At 36.5% G+C, this 19,787-nt stretch overlaps 1 protein-coding gene across 1 annotated transcript in view; it reads left to right on the top strand.

The window, feature by feature from the left end:
• The window catches only part of CNTNAP5 (contactin associated protein family member 5), an 861,232-nt gene extending 843,186 nt beyond the window's left edge, over window positions 1-18,046 (top strand). Inside the window, exons 22-24 of the mRNA XM_079133610.1 lie at window positions 5,182-5,400; window positions 8,392-8,463; window positions 11,013-18,046. Coding sequence (XP_078989736.1) covers window positions 5,182-5,400; window positions 8,392-8,463; window positions 11,013-11,209 — 488 coding nt within the window. The 3' untranslated portion in view covers window positions 11,210-18,046. The remainder of the gene's footprint in view (window positions 1-5,181; window positions 5,401-8,391; window positions 8,464-11,012) is intronic.
• The last annotated feature ends 1,741 nt before the right edge of the window (window positions 18,047-19,787 follow it).

Below are 19,787 nucleotides of genomic sequence, written 5' to 3'. Positions count from 1 at the left end.
TACTCTTATAAGTCTAGGTCATATCAGTATGCATGGCTTGTTTTGTGACACTTCTAGATTTGAATGTCATAAATGACTTCTAACATATAGTACATGCCATGTTACATCCTAGAGCAATGCCTGTTTTTAGCAAATTGCTGATCTCTCCTACTCTATTTTTTTATTAAAAAAATAAAAACCCTGAAAAAAAAATGCCTGCATAAAATTAGCTTGAATTTGCTTTATCTGACTCTTCTTGTCAAACAATTGCAACTGTGTGAATCATTTCTGGGGCTAAAATTGGTTCTGTGCTACTTTCCTTGGCATCACAAATCCACTAGATTTAATAGGGGAGTCAGCTTTACTTTAAAGAAATAAAAGTGTTTGCAAATTAATGTAAAAAGTCAGGTTTTAAAATGCCTGAAAAAGTTAGTCTATAATAAATTAGCCAACTGAGTCATTCAAACTTTGAGCATTTCGTATATTCAACTGTGAGTCAATGTGAAGTGAAAATTTAGTGGAAAGATTGCACAGCAAGCACATCAGCATTTACATCTTATTTCTCAAGGCAATATTACTTGGGCTTATTGAAGGGTATTGAATTCAGGCTGAGAAGTTTGGAACTGATGAACAGTAGGAGGAATAAAAAGATATTGCTATTTCTAAAACTACTACTAAAGATAATATGCATTTGTTATGGGAAGATGTTGATAAAGCATGAAAATTTCAGTTAGACCAGGAGAATAAGGTCAAGATAACAGCTGTATGTCATGGTGACTGCAATTAATAAGAATATGTTGTAATTTTGAAAATTGACAAAAAGTAAATATTTAATGTTCTCACCCCAAGAATAAATTGATAAGTATATGAGATAACAAATATACTAAATAGTTTTTTTAGTCATCCCACATCCCACGATGCATAGCCTGTATCAAAACGATATGTTGCACCAAATAAATAAATATACAAACAGCAACCACAACAAAACACCAAAAATGAATCATGGGTACTGAGCTAAGAATTATACCATGTCATTATGTTTATTTCTACCATGGTGCATGTGGCAAATACAATGATCACTGTTTTACCATGGGCAAAACTGGAGCTCAGAAATGGGGAAACAATTTACATATGCAATGTAGATTGAAACCCCAAGTTTCTCATATCAGAACAAGAGTCAGTGCTGCATGAGGTTTAAAAACAGGTGGACTGCTCACTGAAGTGTGCTTGCTTGCTGAATGTGGTTGATGGCACACACTTTTACAGAAATAACTAATGTCTAACTTCCTCTATACCTTGACAGCACCCCATGCTGCTTCTACATCAGTGTTTGAGGGAATGGTGCTAGAATATAAAGTGAGTCAGAAACTGTATTTTGATTGGATTTAAACTGTGTTGAGAGGGATGAACTAATTCTTTTTCAAATAAGACCAATGGAAAGGCTGTCAATTTTCCTTGTAAGACGCCTGTGGGTTCTCAAAATGGTAACATATGTAATGAAAACTTTGTAATTCTCCTTGTTTGCATGGGAATTTTAAATATTAACAGAAAATCTCAGTAACAGGGCAAAGAGAACCCCAGTATTTTTCAGTAGCAGGACCTTTGCATTCTCATCTATATGCTTCTGGGAATCCACTTCCACTCTTATGTTCTTCTGGGATATTCATTCACTAGCTGAGCACACCAAATAGTTTCATCACTTGATTCCTTATGACTCTAATGCAAATGTAATCCAAAAAATGAATTAAGTGGATTAGTTAGTACATTATGTCTTTCATGTAATACAGAGTTCAATAAATTGCATGAGACATTCATTGAAAATACTTTGTTTTTCTTAGTTTTTGCAACTCATTTCTTAAAAACAATTTATGTAAAACTATTTCACTCTGTGTAGAAAATTTTTGAAGTTTATTTATTTATTTATTTGAGAGGTATCATATCTTAGATAATGAGTATAACATTTAAAGTCAAAACAACTTGGGTCTAAACCTCAATTCTAACTCCACTGTATCGTTCACATTATCTGGGTCTCAGTTGCTTCCTCTATAAATTTTGTAGGATCATAGCAAATACCTGAAAGAAAGTTTGAAGGAAATCTAAAAATAATTAAACAGCAATTATATAGTGTTTTATAGCAGCTATTCAATGATTGATGAATGTGTGTTTGTTCTTTTTTTATTTTTTGGCGGTTTTTTTTTTCATTTATTTTTATTCCCTACCACATAGTAGCTAACACTATTATAAAAAGCAAGAATCATTTGAAACCATTCTAAGGTTTTTGCCTTTCCATTTATGCAAGACTCTGATAAATCTTTATCTGAGACCTCATACTGAGAGTATTTTGTCATACCAGGAATTCTTGCTCTCTTCATTTCTTTCCAAAAATATTTCAAGGTCTCTATTCTTATTCTACACCTAGAATAAACATATTTCTCAAAAGATAAGACTTTATTCAACACAATTTTCCTTTAAGCAGAGAATTCCACTCTGGAATTTTGCCCATTTTTTATCTCTGTGCCTATTCTTGTACCTGGAGCTGGTATTTATGACAGTCAGTATAGTGATGTCCTCCAAAGACCTTGGCACCAATGTGGGCAGCATTCCAGTTGAATGTTGGGAATGAAATCTGGCACTTTTGACTAAGACCCTGGAGGCACAGCTGCAATAGCATGTCACTTTTCACTGCTTTTATATCTTACAATGCAAAAATTTCATGCCAACTTATGATTCCCTTCTATTCTCCTTCTTCCTCTAAATACTACTGATTTCTAATTTTACTCTTTGTTAACAACTAATCAGAAACTAACATGCATTCTGAATTATAGCTGGGTACACTGAGTTCTGATGATACAAGTTAATAGCCTCCAGCCTATTGAAGCTTTTTGATCTAGAAAACTACTGCATAACAAGGTGCAAGATATCTCATATGGGTCATTGTCTTAAAATTCATGTTAGCAGATAAGTATATGTGATCCTTTCCTAAGCAAAAAATGTGTTCTATGGATGTAGGATGTTTATTCAAATATTTGGAAGTTGTCAGTTTCCTCCCATACCCTAGTGTTCTCTTACACTGAGAAGAGGAATATCAAGATGATATTGGACCTTAATTACCATCTCCTGAATGGTTCTCACAGCATATCCAACATGGAATCATAGGCAGAATAATGAATCACAAAGATTACATGTCCTAATCCCTAGAATTTATGAATATGTTAGACTATGGGACAAAGAGGAATTAAGTTTGCAAATAGAATTAATGTTCCCAATGGGCTGTATTTAAAGTAGAAATATCATCTTTGATTATCAGCATGAACACAAAGTAATATCAAGAATACTTAAGGCCAAAGAGGGAGGCCAAAGATTGGAATTACAGGTGTATGTGACTATGGAAAAAGAAACATAGAAAGGCAACATTGTTTTCACTGAAGATAGAGGAAGGATACTAAACTATGGAAAAGGAGCAGATTCTAGGAGCTATAAACTGAAAAGAAAATGTGTTACCTTTTGATTGACTAAAGTTCCAGTAAAGAACAACATCAGGAGGAAAAGATTATTTTGGGTTCACAGTTTCAGTGGTTTCAGTTTATGGTTGGCCAGCTCCATTGTTCTGGCCTGAGATGAGGAAGGACATCATGGGGCAAGGACATGGTGGAGGAAAGTTGCTTAGCTTATGGCAGTCAGGAAGCAGAGAGAAAGAGACCAGGAACAGATGCAGTCCAAGATCCTCAGTGACCTAATTCTTTCAACCATGCCCTACCTTCCTACCATCAAGTAGGCTATTCAAGTTATTAATTAATCAAATGGATTAATCCATTGATGAGGTTTATACCTTTAATAAGTCAATATTTTTCATCTCTGAACACTTGCCTAACACAGGAGCTTTGCAGGGACATTCCAGAATTATAACAAAACACATCATGCTGTGACTCCAGAAGAAATCAGTCTTGCTGACATTGTGGGTCCAGTGAATGCAATATCAGACTTCTAAACTACAAAAATGAAAGATAATCAATTTGTGTTTTAAGCTATTTGATATAAATTGTTTAAGTTTGTGATAATTTGTTATGGCAGTCACATAAAATTAATATACAATTACTCTCTTCTCATGTAAGAAATGAGAGATGATAAATTGATAAATTTTACATGTTATTGGAGAGGGAGGAAAATTGAGGGCATAAATTAGAAAAGGAATTATCAAGGGATGTTAATTTATTATTTTTAACTATAATCTCTTCACATCTTTTCCTTAATGTTGCCAACATAATGCATACTCACAGATCCATGAAGGCACCCTTTGACCAGTTATGAATCAAAATAAAATTGTAATGTACACGGGTACTAAGGAAAGTTGCTGCCCACTTCCAGAAAATAAAAAGATTATCATAGTAAAATAACCATTTGAACCACCTAATTATGTTAAAACTATCATATCTTAAGAAAACGGTTTATTATACATTAAAGTTTTATGTAATTGCATCACAGCAATTTCTTCAATTGACCCCATTTAAGAGAAAGAAATGGGATGCTGAGTAATATGGTTAAAAATCTTGAAGAAATGAGACACTTGATCTTATTGTGAACCCAAATGATTGCACCTTCGTTTTTTATAAAGATTCAAAACTACTTTGGGAACTTGAATGCTATCAAAATAACAAACAAACCAGTCAGTACCATGGACAGAACCAAGAGTGTAGAAATTTTCTCAACTGGTCGGTCTACACAGGTATCTTAAAACAATATATACAATAAATCTGTGGGAAGACCATTTTGATTTTTAATTGCAGTGTCTGCATCTTATCATTTTTTTCTCTTGCTCCATTTTCACTGATATTTTTAATGAGCATAGTAGTATGGATGCCATAATTACCTGCATCCACAGATAATGATAATGGAAATGCTGAAACAAATTCTATTAAACACCAAGAGTATAGGATGGATTTATTGTCCACCTTACAGTTAATAAAATACATGAATAGAAATTTTGTTTTAAAACATTTCTATCTAAAAGCAGTATTCCATAAAATCTGGTTGATATGTTGATGCTTCCAGCGGGATAGTTGAAGTTGGAAAGAGGAGACAGAAATGGGAGTTTTTTTCCCTTATATAAAGAATAACAAGGTCATTTCAGTTATTTTATATGATACTCAAAAAACATAGGGAATATTTTAAAATGTATGTTTAAGATGTTCTTTTACATTGCAGATAATCTTGGATTGGATTCTGAAACTGCTAAAGCAAATGCCCTGGGTTTTGTTGGATGCCTGTCTTCAGTCCAGTACAACTATATAGCACCACTGAAGGCAGCCCTGCGTCATGCCACCATTGCACCTGTGACTGTCCAGGGGACCTTGACAGAATCTAGCTGTAGCTCTGTGGTGGATTCAGAAGTGAATGCAGTGACCACTGTCCATTCTTCATCAGGTAAATTCCTAAGAATGCCCAATGAAGTCCCTTCATTAAGACTACCTTAGCTGTCTTCTAGAAGCTTCCAGATTAAAGAACCAGTTAATAGCACTCAATCCTTTACCTTGAATTTCATGATTTCATATATATTTAATATAATACTATTTCATGTGATGAGCTACTAGAACTAAATACACAACTTCATATATTTTACATAACACATATATATACATATATACATATTATATGTGTGTATATATGCACATAGTTCTTGTTGTTTAAGTGGCTACTGCTTTGAAGATCAAAGCATATAAGGATAAGGGAGGTACAGTCTGGTTGCTGAACTAATTAGATGTGTGAATTTCTAGTACAGTTTTTCATGTTTAATAAATCAGGGAAAACTCCCTTTGGGTAAGTCTCAGATACAAATGCAGGAGTTTAGCATTCAAAAATAGGGAATTTTATGAAACATTATTTGTGTGTGTTTAATATTGGGACAGATAGATATGGAGACATAGAAAGATGTATATAGGTATGTATCTAAGTGAAGTGATTCATTTTTCAGAGGGGGAGTTAAAACACATAGTTGGCTTTAAAGTTGTAGAAGACAATTTAGAGAAACCATTAAGAAATCATTCCAAAAGAAAGGGAAAAAAAGAAAATATTCACCATTGAATATATGAGGGGTTACTTTCCTGGAGGTGCACATCAAGCATGGATATAATCATGTTATATTAAAAATTTTGTAATCATGTTACTGAAACCATCATCATTTCATTTCAGAAGTGTTTTATTTGTAGCTTTAATAACTACTTCAGAGTTAGAATTAATAAACTGAATTAATATGTATTAATCTATCAACAGCAAAATATGCTAGATATTGAGAAATCTGGGTTAAAACCAAGGCTGCATTGGTTTATACCATTAAGAAGTAGTGCATAGACTAAATTAAAGAGGAACCAACACAAGTTAGAGTAATCATAAACCATGCTCTGACCCCTGTGTGGGTAGCTAAGTTTTAAATATTCATGGCAAAGCAGGAGGAATTCCAGGAAGGAGTATAGACATAGAGATACAAAATAACAGCAGATTTCAGAGGACATAGGAAATAGAATGACTAAATAGTTTGGGGTTTATTTCCTTCCTTCCTTCCTTCCTTCCTTCCTTCCTTCCTTCTTTCCTTCCTTCCTTCTTTCCTTCCTCCCTCCCTCCCTCCCTCCTCTCTCCTTCTCTCTCCCTCCTTCTCCCTGCCACTTCCTTCCTCCTTTCTTCCCTTCTCTCTCTACCTTCTTCTACATATCCTTCCTTTTTCTCACTTCTTTTCCTCTTCACTTCCACCTTCCCTTTGTCTACTTGTTCTCTATGTCACACAGAAACACCATGATCACCATCCCTCCTATTGTCATCAATCTCATATACATATACATGTAAACTGTCTAACATCCAAAGATGATTAACCGCATTATCAAGTTGCACAACCTAAGTTCTTTTAATTAGAATGAACTATGAGTGCTGCCAACCCAGAACACCTGCCCACACCAGCTTCTTCATGAATGTCCTTCCCGTTTGACTCCATCATTCTCTCTCTCCTAGTAATTTTTCTGAGCTCCAGTTTCATTAGTCTTAGAAAAATCCCCCTGAATGTAACACAGGGAGCACATCCCTCAACACTATTCACTCAGTTCCACAATAAATACTTTCCCAACATCTTTTATGTGTTGCCACACATGGCAGTGTAGCAACTCCTGTGATACATAATGTGTAAGACTTAGTCTTTTCCATTAGGGGCTTGATGTCCTGCAGTGAGACTAGGATGTGCATGGTCACATGTGTGTGCATGTAACATAATCACCACAATTATAATAAGCAAGATTATTCAACAGGTGCATTGTGTTGGGCACTATTTTAAAAAAATACATTAACTTGTATAATGCCTACAAAATCTTATGAAGTGGAGACTATTATTTTTCCCATCTAACAGACAAAAATATCTAAATGACACATAGCTCTAATGATGTCATGAAACAGTGCATTATACATTGCCAGGAAAGTTATTAATTATGAGCAAAGAAAGGGGTTGGGTTTTGCTGCCTCCAACACTTTACTGATCTTAGGTTTTCCCTGGCAGTGGTAAGGTGTAATAGAAAAAGTCTGACTGTGGCAACTGTGGTTTGGATTCTGACTCTGCAACAAATGAGTACAGGGCATTGAACAAGTTACTTACTGGCTCCATTCTTGTTTCTTCATACCAAAAAATCTTAATACTCATTTTGTCATTTCCTGAGAATTCAATGACAAAAATGATAATAATGACAGTGGCTATTTATTAAATGTATTATCCACCAGGTCCTGAATATTTGTATGCATTGTATCCATGCACATAAGTTTCACTGCCCACTTTCAAGTGTGCAACTTGTCATTTCAAGAGATCTCATGCAATAGCACAAGCAAGAATGCAAGAATTCAGAGCCAGGTCTGTGTGTTTTTAAACTTGCTGGGATTTTTTTTTTTTTTTTTTTTTTTTTTTTTTTTTTGCCATAGTGTACATATAATCCACTTACATCATGTATGTACCTCTCATTCTGTGAGGGTTGCTCTTGGGAGTATTAATTCTCCAGTACTTTTGTCCTTCTCTGTGAATGGGCTCAGAATCCTCTTGTGACTGAAGAAAACCCTCATGCAGAAAGGCACGTGTGCTTACAGTAAGAAGCCTATTCATACATACAGGGCAAAGCAAAAAAGGACCTCAGGGGAAGGGCATATGGCCAAGACACCAATATTATCTGGCTCAATTCTTTATCCTGCAATTTACATATCAGCTAAGAGCATCTAGAAACTATGGGTTATTAGCAGTGTATTTCAAGTGCTTCTTTTTGTTTTCACTGGAGTTCCTTCCAAAATGCTAACTCACAATTATTTGAGTGCACTTGGTATAATCTGTAGATGTTTTATATCCTGTTTTCTGGTGGTGCCAGTGAAGAGTGAAGTTTCAGGTCTTTTGCTCCTTAGATCCCTTTGGGAAGACAGATGAACGGGAACCACTTACCAATGCAGTCCGGAGTGATTCAGCGGTCATTGGAGGTAAGCCATTCTTTGTCTTTGAGAGTAGAAAAGATAAAAATGATCCTCTACTATGAAAGAAGTTATCTGATGCTCTCCTTAACAACAGCCATCCAAAACCCAGAATCCCACATTATCTGCAAGACCGTGAGCCTTTTCAATGAATAGTCATGTGTGCCGCATGATCAAAGGCACCCTCCCCCCAGACTCCAGCAGCTCTGTGAATTCCTCCTGCCTCTGATTCATCAGCAGCTGAACACTGAGTCAACAGCTGGAACATTTACTTACAGACAGGCAGCCTGCATCCTGTTCATCTCATCCAGTTGTCACTTTTCCTAAAGCACAAACAAAGAAGACCAATAAAACTACATATGGGGAAGAAGCCACGTTGAAGCAGACAGATGGGCAAAGCTGCAGTCCTGTCGGGCTTTCTCCACCAAGTGATTTGGGTTAGATCTAATGAGCAGGGCGAAGCCCACAGGACTGTAGTTTCAAATCCAGCAGCACATATGGTTACAGATGCAGATCTTGTCTGCTCTGCTGCAAACTCAGCTCCTGACTCCCTCCCTTGCTTTTCCATTTTCTAACTGCATGTTGGCCTCACCCTTTTTTATTCTGCCTTAGCTTGGCTGCTGCCTGCAGTTGCTTGATTTTTCCATCTGGGTCTTGCAACCCAGAATGACTTCTAAACCTTGTTTAATATAAGATGCCTGAGAGAGAATAGATGAATTTTCATCTCAGAACTATCAGCCTAGCAGGTGCCCCCATCCCTGCCTTCTGGCAGCCTAGATAAACTGATCAGCACCAGATATCATTCTCCTTTTAAAAGTTTTCAGTATTCATTTAACTGATACTTAATGAGCCCCAGTAGCAGGTCAGATCCTGTGTTAAGCATAGGGATGTGGGATGAAAGATATGAATACTGCCCTCAGAAATTACAGCCTATGTGGGGAGGGGATAAGCAAACAGAAATAGAAGGAGCAATGACTGTTCTGAGGGAGGAGTGCAAATGGTCAGAGGAACTAGTGGTCATTACAAGGGGATTGCAAGGAAGGTGATCCATGGCCAATCCTTATGGAAGTTCGCAAAACATCTAACCTGAATTTCTGCTTAAGGGAAGAGGTTGAACTTGATTTTTGTTTGCATCAAAAATTTCAGAAAGAATTCTGTGCCTGTTTCTCTTTCTGTAAGCTTTCACTTGACAAGTGGAGAAGAGACTTGTGACTGCTGACTTTTCACCACTCATTTGCATGCTTCTGTGAGTCCTTGTAAGAGTAGAAAAGTTATCTCAACCCCATAGGAAAATTCCAGAGGCCTGAACACTCTCCAACTCTGAATAAACCATGCACTGAAGGAGGAGAAAACTATTCCCTCTTTCATGTCTTGAAGCTGTAGCCCACTCAGGGGAGTCTCTCACTTCCATGCAGTTTATCCATATATTTGTTAAGTTAGGTGGTTTTATTTTGCCTTCTTCTAAAACAGTTGGTGAATGTTACCTAATAATTAGGGAATATATAAAAATGTAAGCAATCTTAATTTGGCCCCAGATCTCAAAAGAGAAAAAATGGCAAAGGCATACGACCACGTATTTAATCTCCAGTAACCATGCTTGTGTAAGTTGTAACACAAAGTGTCCAACAACACATTTCTAATATGGACTTTTTTTTACAACATTTACACTATTTAGAAAAAAATCCAACCAGATTATATATAATTTATTAGTAGTGGAATATCTTTGATTATCAATAGTATTTTGAAGCATTTTAGTGTTATAATGTGTAGAGACACATTCTACACTTCTACATTTTATCAGTTTTACCTGAACCGTCTTTCATGTCCCAGGCATTTTCTAGCAAAGATAGGAACAAGATATTAAGGTCAATGAGGACAACTTGTAAAATAGATCTCGAATTTACACACAATCAAAGAAAAGGTGGAAGTAACAGAATGGGCAGAAGTTTCCCACCTCAGTAAACTATGAATTTCACAAGAACAGGGAGATGTCCCAGGTCTGAGTTAGCAGAGTATAGAGCAGGGTAGAAATGCCCTAAATCATTGGTAAGTATTTATTATTAGTGAAATTTTTAGCAAACAATCATAACATTAAACAAATATATATCAGGAGAGCATGTTTCAAGATGTAAAATATTTAAGTATTATTTTCTAGAATGTTAAAGTAATTCTAAAAGTCTTAGTTACAGGGTGACAGTGAAATGTGCTAATTACAAATGGTCCAGACACAGTATTTAAAGCAGATCTTGAAAATATTTACAAAGAAATCCTTTGCTATTCCAATTCCAACTTTATAAGGTAGCATTCTTGGTCATGCAACAAAACTTTCCATGATTTAAACTGACTTTCTCCCTCCCTAGTGTGGAAGAAACAGGTTTTATAGTAATTGAAGACAAGCTATTTAGCAGGTCTTTGTTTCTGGGTTTGTGACAGAGTTTGGTTTGTGTGTTTGTTTTGTTCTGTTTTCTCTGAAGTGCTTCCCTGTCTACACTGAATCTTCCCCCTTGTGGATGATCTGTGATAATTTTCTTCTCTTTTCCCTCCTCCTTTCCCCACAGGAGTAATAGCTGTGGTGATATTCATCACCTTCTGCATCATCGGCATCATGACCCGCCTCCTTTACCAGCATAAGCAGTCACATCGCACTAACCAGATGAAGGAGAAGGAATATCCAGAGAATTTGGACAGTTCCTTCAGAAATGATATTGACTTGCAAAACACAGTCAGCGAGTGTAAACGGGAATATTTCATCTGAAAAACTGCAGGGTCACCTGATACTCATTTCTGTGGTTGCTTGTTAATTTTTTCTCCTTCTCTCTCTTTTGTCTTTTAATTCAGTCATTCTCTCTTAAATGTTTGCCATTCCTTTTTTGAAACATAACCTGCATCCACCACGATATCAATCCCCTTGACCCAGCTCAGGAGACCAGGCAGCTATGGTTACTGCCTTCCTGTCTGACACCTCTATCATGGTGAAAATGACCACTCAAGACACTGACTTTACCATTCTATACAAGGAAGAGACACATATGTGTGCGCGCGCGCACACACACACACACACACACACACACACACACACATTCAGCTTTGTGTTCCAGTTTCTAAAACGCACTTTATAGTTTTGCAGACACATATATCTGGCAGGCTTACCTTGAAATTGAGCTTTGTGACTTAGGCATCCTGACATTCTCCCCCATTTCCAGTTCCTTTGTACGAGGGAACCCAGGGCAGAGAGATCCTTCCAACCTGGTTTGCATTGGTGGCATTTTACATGGAACATGAATGACTTGTGTTAATTTAATTTCCTTATGACCCTTGCCCTAACTCATCCTTTCTTGCTATGATTTCTGTCCCCTGAGTATTTTCAAATATAATTGCTGATAGTAGTGAGCGATTATTTTGTTTCTTTCTTATCACTGTCTCCTGGGACCAACACTTTAGAAACAGCACATAATAGTTAAACCTAGAGGAAGCATGGAAATAGTTGCTTGAAATTAGGAGGTAAAAAGAAAGTTGTTAGGAAGTAGATGTTCCATAATTTCAAAAAATGCCTCCTCCCATTTTGTAAGACATGTTAGCTAGGTTATTCCTGGGGTTATTATATTCAGGTAAAAAAATTATATATACATATATTTGTAATTTGCTGCAGCATAAAAAAATTCAAATAAAAGTCTAAAATAGTACCTGGTTCCAAAAAAAAGTGTAACATCTTAACTCAGCTTTAAATATATATATATATATGGGGAAAAACTTCATAAAAGAAGAAAAATATTGAGCAGAATTCTTCCTTTCCATCTACTCATGAAAGACCTGGCATAGAAATTGAATGTCGGTTTGTAGGTTTCACATTTTGGAACAGATATGATGAATCCATCTCTGTCCTTTGAGCTGCTTTTAGGAGATTTAGGACAAACTGACACATGTGGTGTTATGGTCACCTCCAGATCATCCACTGATTGATTTCAGAGGCGCCCTTGTGTTCTGTAGCACAGCCCATTTTTAAATGTGCTACATTCTTTACATTGAGAAGCCTCCACTTACACACTTTTCTGCAGACTCCTTTTACCAGATGAGACAGCGACACTTTTCAGGCTCTTTGCCCCTTTTCTTAGCAAAGTATGGAATTCATCCTTTCAAGAAGCCATCTTGAGATTATCTATGGGGCAAAATAATTCTGATGATTTTTCTGTAGCAATATGTCTAACTCTTTGCCCTGGGACTACCTTGGAGAAAGATGAGAGAAAAAGGATATCAATGCTCCAGGGTCCTAGAGATGCCAGTAGAATGATCCACAGTTGAGAAAAATACATACTGATTCTCTCTAGGTAAATTTGATTTGCAAAATAATTGCCACCTTGCTGTTGGTCAGTCTTGACAGTTAACAGACTGTCCATCTTGCTCTTACCATCTCTTACCTCTGATTCCTTAACATTCCTCCTGTGTTGGAAGGCTCACAATGAGAAAGTGATTAGCTTCATTCCGTATCAATCTCCAGCTTTTCTTCCATTTTCAGAGCTTGTGAAGGAGAGTTGAGTTTATAATCACATGTCTCAACTTTAAGACATTACTCTGAATATACAGCCTATTCTTAAACTTTTCTGTGGATTTTTTAGTCCCCTCATCAATTGGTATATAATTATAATTTTCCTAATAAATTTATTTTATAGTGATTCTAAACAAGAGTATGTTCTTTAAAATATTTTAATAAGATGAATGATCACTGAATAAAATGATACATCTTTAAATACTGCTTTCTGCCACCCTTTCTTCCTCTTTCTCCAGTTTTCACTTGAATTGTTTATTTCTATGAAAAGGCTGTATAAATTAGGGTTTTGCTTGGCTACATATTACTTTGTCACCTGAAATAAAAGTCACCAAGAAGTGTAGTGTGTTTAGCCTGAAGCATCTCCAAAAGGAAAATGGAAAGGAAAAGGAAGGTGTGAGCAATAAAGCTGAAACTCTCCCTTACTCAAATCTCTAAGAAGTGAGTCCCACATTTTGCTGACATGGTCCTGATGTAAGAAATGGAGGACTAGTAAAAGTCATAGTATCTAACTTTTTCATTGACTTACATATGCTTATATGTAGTTGTATTGGATGGAGAATTTGTGAAGCTCTGTCCCAGCCACATGGACACCACAAACTACTGGCACCCCACCTGCATGTGTGGACTGTATATATAAGCTGTCTGTGTACCCTAGGCCAAAGGCAGATGGATGCCCAGACAGTGCAGTTGTACAACAGTGCTTGAATAGTCTCAGGGCTGAATTAGAATTATTTTCACAGGGTTGGACTTTTCCATAACCCCAGAAAACACTATGACATTCACTGGATGTATCTGAAAACACACTTTCTAAACTAAAACACACTTGACAATTAGGAATAAATGCTAACTATACCTGTCTTTCTTTTCTGGGACCAGATCTGTTCCATTATCAGTAACTCTGCAATTGTGTGAGTATCTCAATCTTTAGGCAATTATAATCTAAAACTAGACTTTGAAGCATGCTAATCCTCCTTTAACTACCTGTTTCCACTGTGATATTTGTTTCTTAACACATCATGTGTCTACCTAGACCTCCATAATCTCCTCCAATTCCACACTCAGTCTATATAGTAGCTGCTCTTTACAGAGATATTTTATGGTATATGGTTACTTTACAGTAAAACCAAAAAAGGTCTGTGCAAGTTCACATTCTAAGGGGTCTGTTTCATTAACATTATTTCCACCAAACATATCAATTTATGTAAGCAACAGTGAATTTGGTTACCACACAATACATCTAAGACTGACTGTATCATTCACTGTGTGGAGAGGGCAAGTTTTCCATGGTTTCTATGGGAATCCATCTAGAGAAATAGACGTCCTTCATTTCTCTAGATATATTTTTTATGAATAGCTTAGCCTCTTCTATTCACTTTCAAAAACACAAGGGAGATTTATTTTAAGAATCCTGCAGTTGATGTTTTAAAGTGATTTTTGTTCTCTTTGGTAATAACAGAAGTGGTACTAACCTGATTTCTGCCTTTTGTCAGAAACATGCCCAGTCACAGTGTAGCAGGAGCAGAATCAAAAGGAATTGGTTGTTCTCTTCTTTCTGTTTCATTCAAGAAGTGTACATTGGGTGCTCTCTACTCCAAGGATTGTGCTGGGCATTGTTATACAAACATAAATTCTACCTTTCTCTTTTCCTTGGTGAGTTGAGAGTCTAGCAGAGGTGGCGCATATTGTTTTAATAGGGGTATTCATAAAGTGCTATGAGCACAGGGCAATGACCTGGTGCAATAATTTTTGTAAAGCACTTGCTGGAGACTTCAAGAACCTGAAAAATTTATAGGGGATATCTATAATCTTGTTTCTCGATTATTACTTGCATCTGCAATAAACTTCTCTGTTTCCCACTTTCAAAGTAAGTATCTATTTACACAAATATATTTCTATGGACACAAATGGATCAAGTTTTCTAGTAGAGCAAAAATAAATGATGCTTGTCTATGGCATACTTTTGAGAAAGCTGAATTCTCTGTATTGCTTCAGTTCTAGTTGAGGGATTTTAAAAGAGTTCCCTTTCCTTTAAGTTAAATTTAAGAGAAACTTTGGGATTACTTAGAGTAGAAACATGTACTCTCCACTTCTGCTCCTCTCTCTTCTCTTTTCTCAGTTCTTTTATTGCCATTGCATATCATTGCTCTTCTAGATCTTTCTGAAGATGGCTTTGTGGTTCCCCATCATTCCTCTTTTAAAGAACCTTTGGACTCTACTTAGGAACATCTATGAGAGGTAGATGAAGTCTATCCTTGAGTACTTAATTGACTAAAAATATTGTGCAGTTCTTCCTTCTGTGCCCTGGGTGAATTTTTTCAATCCCAAAGATCATGCATGCCATTTCTCTGTATGACATTAATTCAGTAGGAGACACCATGCCTAAAAGGTACTATCAGAGCAACTTCTCCAAGATATCCAGGGATACAGAAAACAGGCATCTTGAATTTTTTCTAGAAAAAAAAATCTTTATTCTTTGTCTACCAACTTCCCTGGTTTCCTTTGTATTCCTCCACAGGTTCAATCCATGAAACTCTTGCTATAATACCATCCTGACAAAATGCTTTGAGCATCTGTATAGTTCTGCAACTCATTCCTATTTAAGCTAAAGGCTTGGGTATACTTGTATCCCCAATTGTCCTACAGGTCCTGTGTAGACTAAATAAATAAATAGGCTTCTTTGTTCTTAAAGATGGCACAGGAGGTTAATGGAGTGTGATTTAACAAAATTAAAACTTTGGGAATAGTTGGAGGATAACTGAGTGCTATTTCATGTTTCTCATGCAGTTTGAAAATGTTATTGTTAAAATACACAGTGTAATGGACTTACTTTCACACACTATTCTTGGATCTTTCTTGCCCTGTATCCTGCATCCTTACCCACACTCTTTATTGAGATATCTAGTTTGCAGATTTTGGTTTTCCCTAGTTCTCAGTTCCATTCATAGATTCCAAATAGTTGAACCACCTATAGGGGAAAAGTGCAACACACACACACTGTAAAAAATAGGGCTGTTACTCAAGTATTTTCCAGAAAATTCTACCTACATATCTGCTTGGTAGGGAAAGAAACATTCCTACTTTGTGTTGACAATTATTTGAATCCTTCATGTAAGTTTTTAATAATTAACTGTTTTGCTATTTTTGAGTGATTATTTTCCTCTTATTTTGCACTAGGTTACTTTGAGGAAGAACAGGAAAGCACATTTTCTAGTGAAATATTGTATTTGTAAGCTAGTTGTCTGTTTTTTGTAATGTTTATAGTCTACAAAGTGGCTGAAAAGATATGAGCTAAGTGTAGGGCAAATGTTGGTTTTGGTGTTTTGACCAAGCCTGCTGGGGATGTATCAAAAAGGAGGAGGGATTCGTGGCAGCAGTTAGTGGGTTTTGGAGGTGAGGATGGTCATTGCTTCCACCATGAATCAGTGACAGTTCCTCCACTTTCTAGCTCCTAACTCAGGTGTCTCTTCAGTGCATTTGGGCCATTGTCTTATACATTAGGTAAGAGGCAATATCACGGGCTTTGCATGAGGAAGTCTCTACTCACCTTTGCATGAAATTTTTTGACCCTTCCCAACTCTACTGTGTCTACATTATTTTCTGAGGTTTTATTTCATTAAGATTTTCCCAGGGTGCTTTATGACTATCACCACAGCTACTTAACTTACCCAAGTTAAGTACCCAGATAAAGCTTTAAGAAAAATCAACTAACAAAAAACTCCATAGGTCCACTGTCCTACACAAAGCCTTCATGAGTAGAAGTCCTGAGATTCTGTAGTCTGTCTCATGGTCGTTTGTTCTCCTTCCCTGGTCCTTCCATCCATAGACATGTCATATAGTAAGAAGCTACAATACTCTCCAGCCCTGACAGTGCATACTGGAGCCACCTATAATACTATCTGGAACACTGTTTCTCTCGATCCTCCCCAATGACCCAGGGAAATGTTTTACAAAAGAGCAGGGTAATTTAAGGGGAATAGTCCTAAGTCATGACCAAAGGTGAAGCTAACTGTGTTAGTGGTGACAGCCTGGTCTTATGCCATTAGCATCATATTCTCCCATGCTTCAAATCCAAACAGCAGTCTCAGAGGACATGAAAAAAGTCACTGAGTATGCAGAAGAAGCATTGTATTACTTTTCAGCCTCTTTGAAAAGTCTCCCCACAGGTAATCAATTTACATGCAACTTTACAGGATAATATTAATGGGCGTCTGCCTATTCATGTGTTTTCATTATAGTCAACTCCAATCCCAAAGGTTTTACATGAAATGTTAGCATAGTCTCTTCACACTGAATGGCAGAATCAACCAGTGTAACCTTGTCCTGCCTTAAATACTCTTGCAAAAAATACCAAATGTTGCTTAAAGTAGCATAGTTACATTGTAAGAGGGATTTTGTATTTGGTGAGGACCAAGACCATGAATTTTCTCCTGAATCTGGCAGTTGACAGGCCTCTTGATATCCTATGTTGTCTTGAGCAGACACTTCTTTTTGTCAAAAGGTGGCCATTTGTAAATGAATAAGCAAGGCCATTTTCCAATCAAACTTTATTAATAAAATCAGGCAACAATTCAGATTTGTTTCATAAAAATGTAATTTCCCAACAACACAATGCCCATTTCAAATGGGAAATTAGTCCTCCTCTGGCATGTTCAAGTCCTCTTTATATGAGGAATGAAAGAGTAGGGGAAATTACTTTTAACAAGTAAATACTAAAATAAAAAATGACATAAATAGTCCAATATATTTATATATCGGACTATCAGACTATTTAGGATGGTAAAAGCACAAAACAAGTCATATCCTTTGTGGATCTGCTGGAGACTCTCTTTTCCCTTGGATCTTCTTATTTTTGTTTCTATAACAGAATCCCAAGTGATGTTGCCTCATTCCAAGTCAGTTTTGTAGACCACGTAACATGTCTTAATACACTGTATGGGGAAAATAAAAGTTAGCCTTAGATTTCTTTGTTTTCTATGGTTATTGTTGTACAGAAGAAAGACTTAAACTGTAAATAATGTATATTTAATAAAGAGAGAATTTTGTATGATTTTGTGTGGAAGACAAATATGTCTTGCTGTGTTGTTCTTGGTTAATGAAGAGTCAAGCAATTAATCCCCGAGTTCCCATTCCTTAGAACATTATTAGCATCTTATTCCTTGGACCATTAACTTCCAGTCAACATGACCTTTGGGGTTGCTGGAGAAACATGAAACAACTGCTCCCTGGCTTTATTGATTTCAACATAGCTAAAAGTGCTGTCCTGGGTCCTCTCATTGCTCAACTGAATTATCCTAGACTGCATCTCTGGCTCAAAATTGTTCAAAAGCAAGCTCATTGATTTGATAAAAGGTCAAGTTCAGGGTTCTGGAGCCATGCTGTTCTCAGCATTCCACAGGGAACTGTCACCTCTGCCGTGTCCCCTCACAGCAGCTGCATTTCTTATCTTACTTTGCTGATATCTTCTTATGATTCTGTGTGTTTGAAATTCCAACAGACTGCTATGAAAAACAACCTACTGTGTGTGGTGTTTATTAAGGTATCTGTGCGTGGGACAATTAGTTAACATACCAAAATTAAAAACTGAAAGGGGTTGAACAGGGTAATGACACTATCTGGGTGTACCCTCTCAGAAAACCATCTCACAGCTCAGTGGAGAAAAGACCCTACAAGGAAAAATGTGAGAACCAATAGAGACCTTTTCAAAAACCGGGGGGAAGTGACAGTAGCTTAGACTAGATCTGTAGTAGCAGAGAGTACAACAATAGATGGCACCATGAAGAACCAATGGGGCTTGCAGATGAATTAGAAGGAAATGGTAGAACAAAGAATCAAGAGATTAAACTTTTGGCTTATGCAATGTGAGCAATGAATGTGAGCAAAGTGTTTGTTTTGGGGAATGGTGGCTGTGAATTTATAACTATGGGTTATACAATGTTGAGATTATGTTAAATTTGAAATTACAATTAGATATCAAGTGTAGATATTGGACAGGCGGCCCAGAATATGTTTGAGCTGAGAAGAGGTCTCATCTGGCAAGACATTTGACAATATATATATATATATATATATATATAGACAATATATATATGTATATGAATATGTATATGAATATGTATGCATAGGTATAGGAAGATATATACATATGTGAGTATGAAGGAGAGAGAGGGAAAGACATTTTGAGATTATCTAGGGTATTAATATATCTAGAAAATAGAGCTGGGGACATGATTTGCTAGAGGGGGATAAGCCAGACAAAGAAATGTTCATTGAGGAATGAGAAAAAACAAATAATCTAGAGACCAGAGAAGAAAATGCTTTATCAGGAGAAAGTGAAGTGTCATTAAATGCTGAGAGATTAAGTCAGGTGAGGATAGATAAATGCCACTGACTTTAGCAATTCCCAAACACTAATGACCCTTGTTAGAGTTATTTAATGAAGGAGCAGGGAGAAAATATTATTTTGAGTCACCTGAAGAGATAGACTTAAGAATTTCATGGAATGAGTTTCAAAACCACAAATCTATGGGAGAGATGCATGGACATTTGAGCAAGATAAAACGGAGTTCAAATTCCATAGAATTCCATTCCCTAATTCTGTGACTTGAAATAAATAAACCACTTTAGTCGTTCGTTTTAGCAAATGTAAATTGGGAAACCAAACTAAATCAAACAAAAACCTTAACAGATTCTGAAGATCAAATTATTTCATGCAAACCACTTAGTGGAGTCAATGATCACTAGTGCCTTCCACCAGGCTAACTGCCATTACTTACATCTTTACCATTCT

This window comes from Sciurus vulgaris (genome assembly GCF_902686455.1).
Source record: "Sciurus vulgaris genome assembly, chromosome: 3".
Classification (NCBI taxonomy): Eukaryota; Metazoa; Chordata; class Mammalia; order Rodentia; family Sciuridae; genus Sciurus; species Sciurus vulgaris.
Note: the sequence above shows the minus strand (reverse complement) of the source record. Positions and strands in the feature narration are given on the sequence as shown.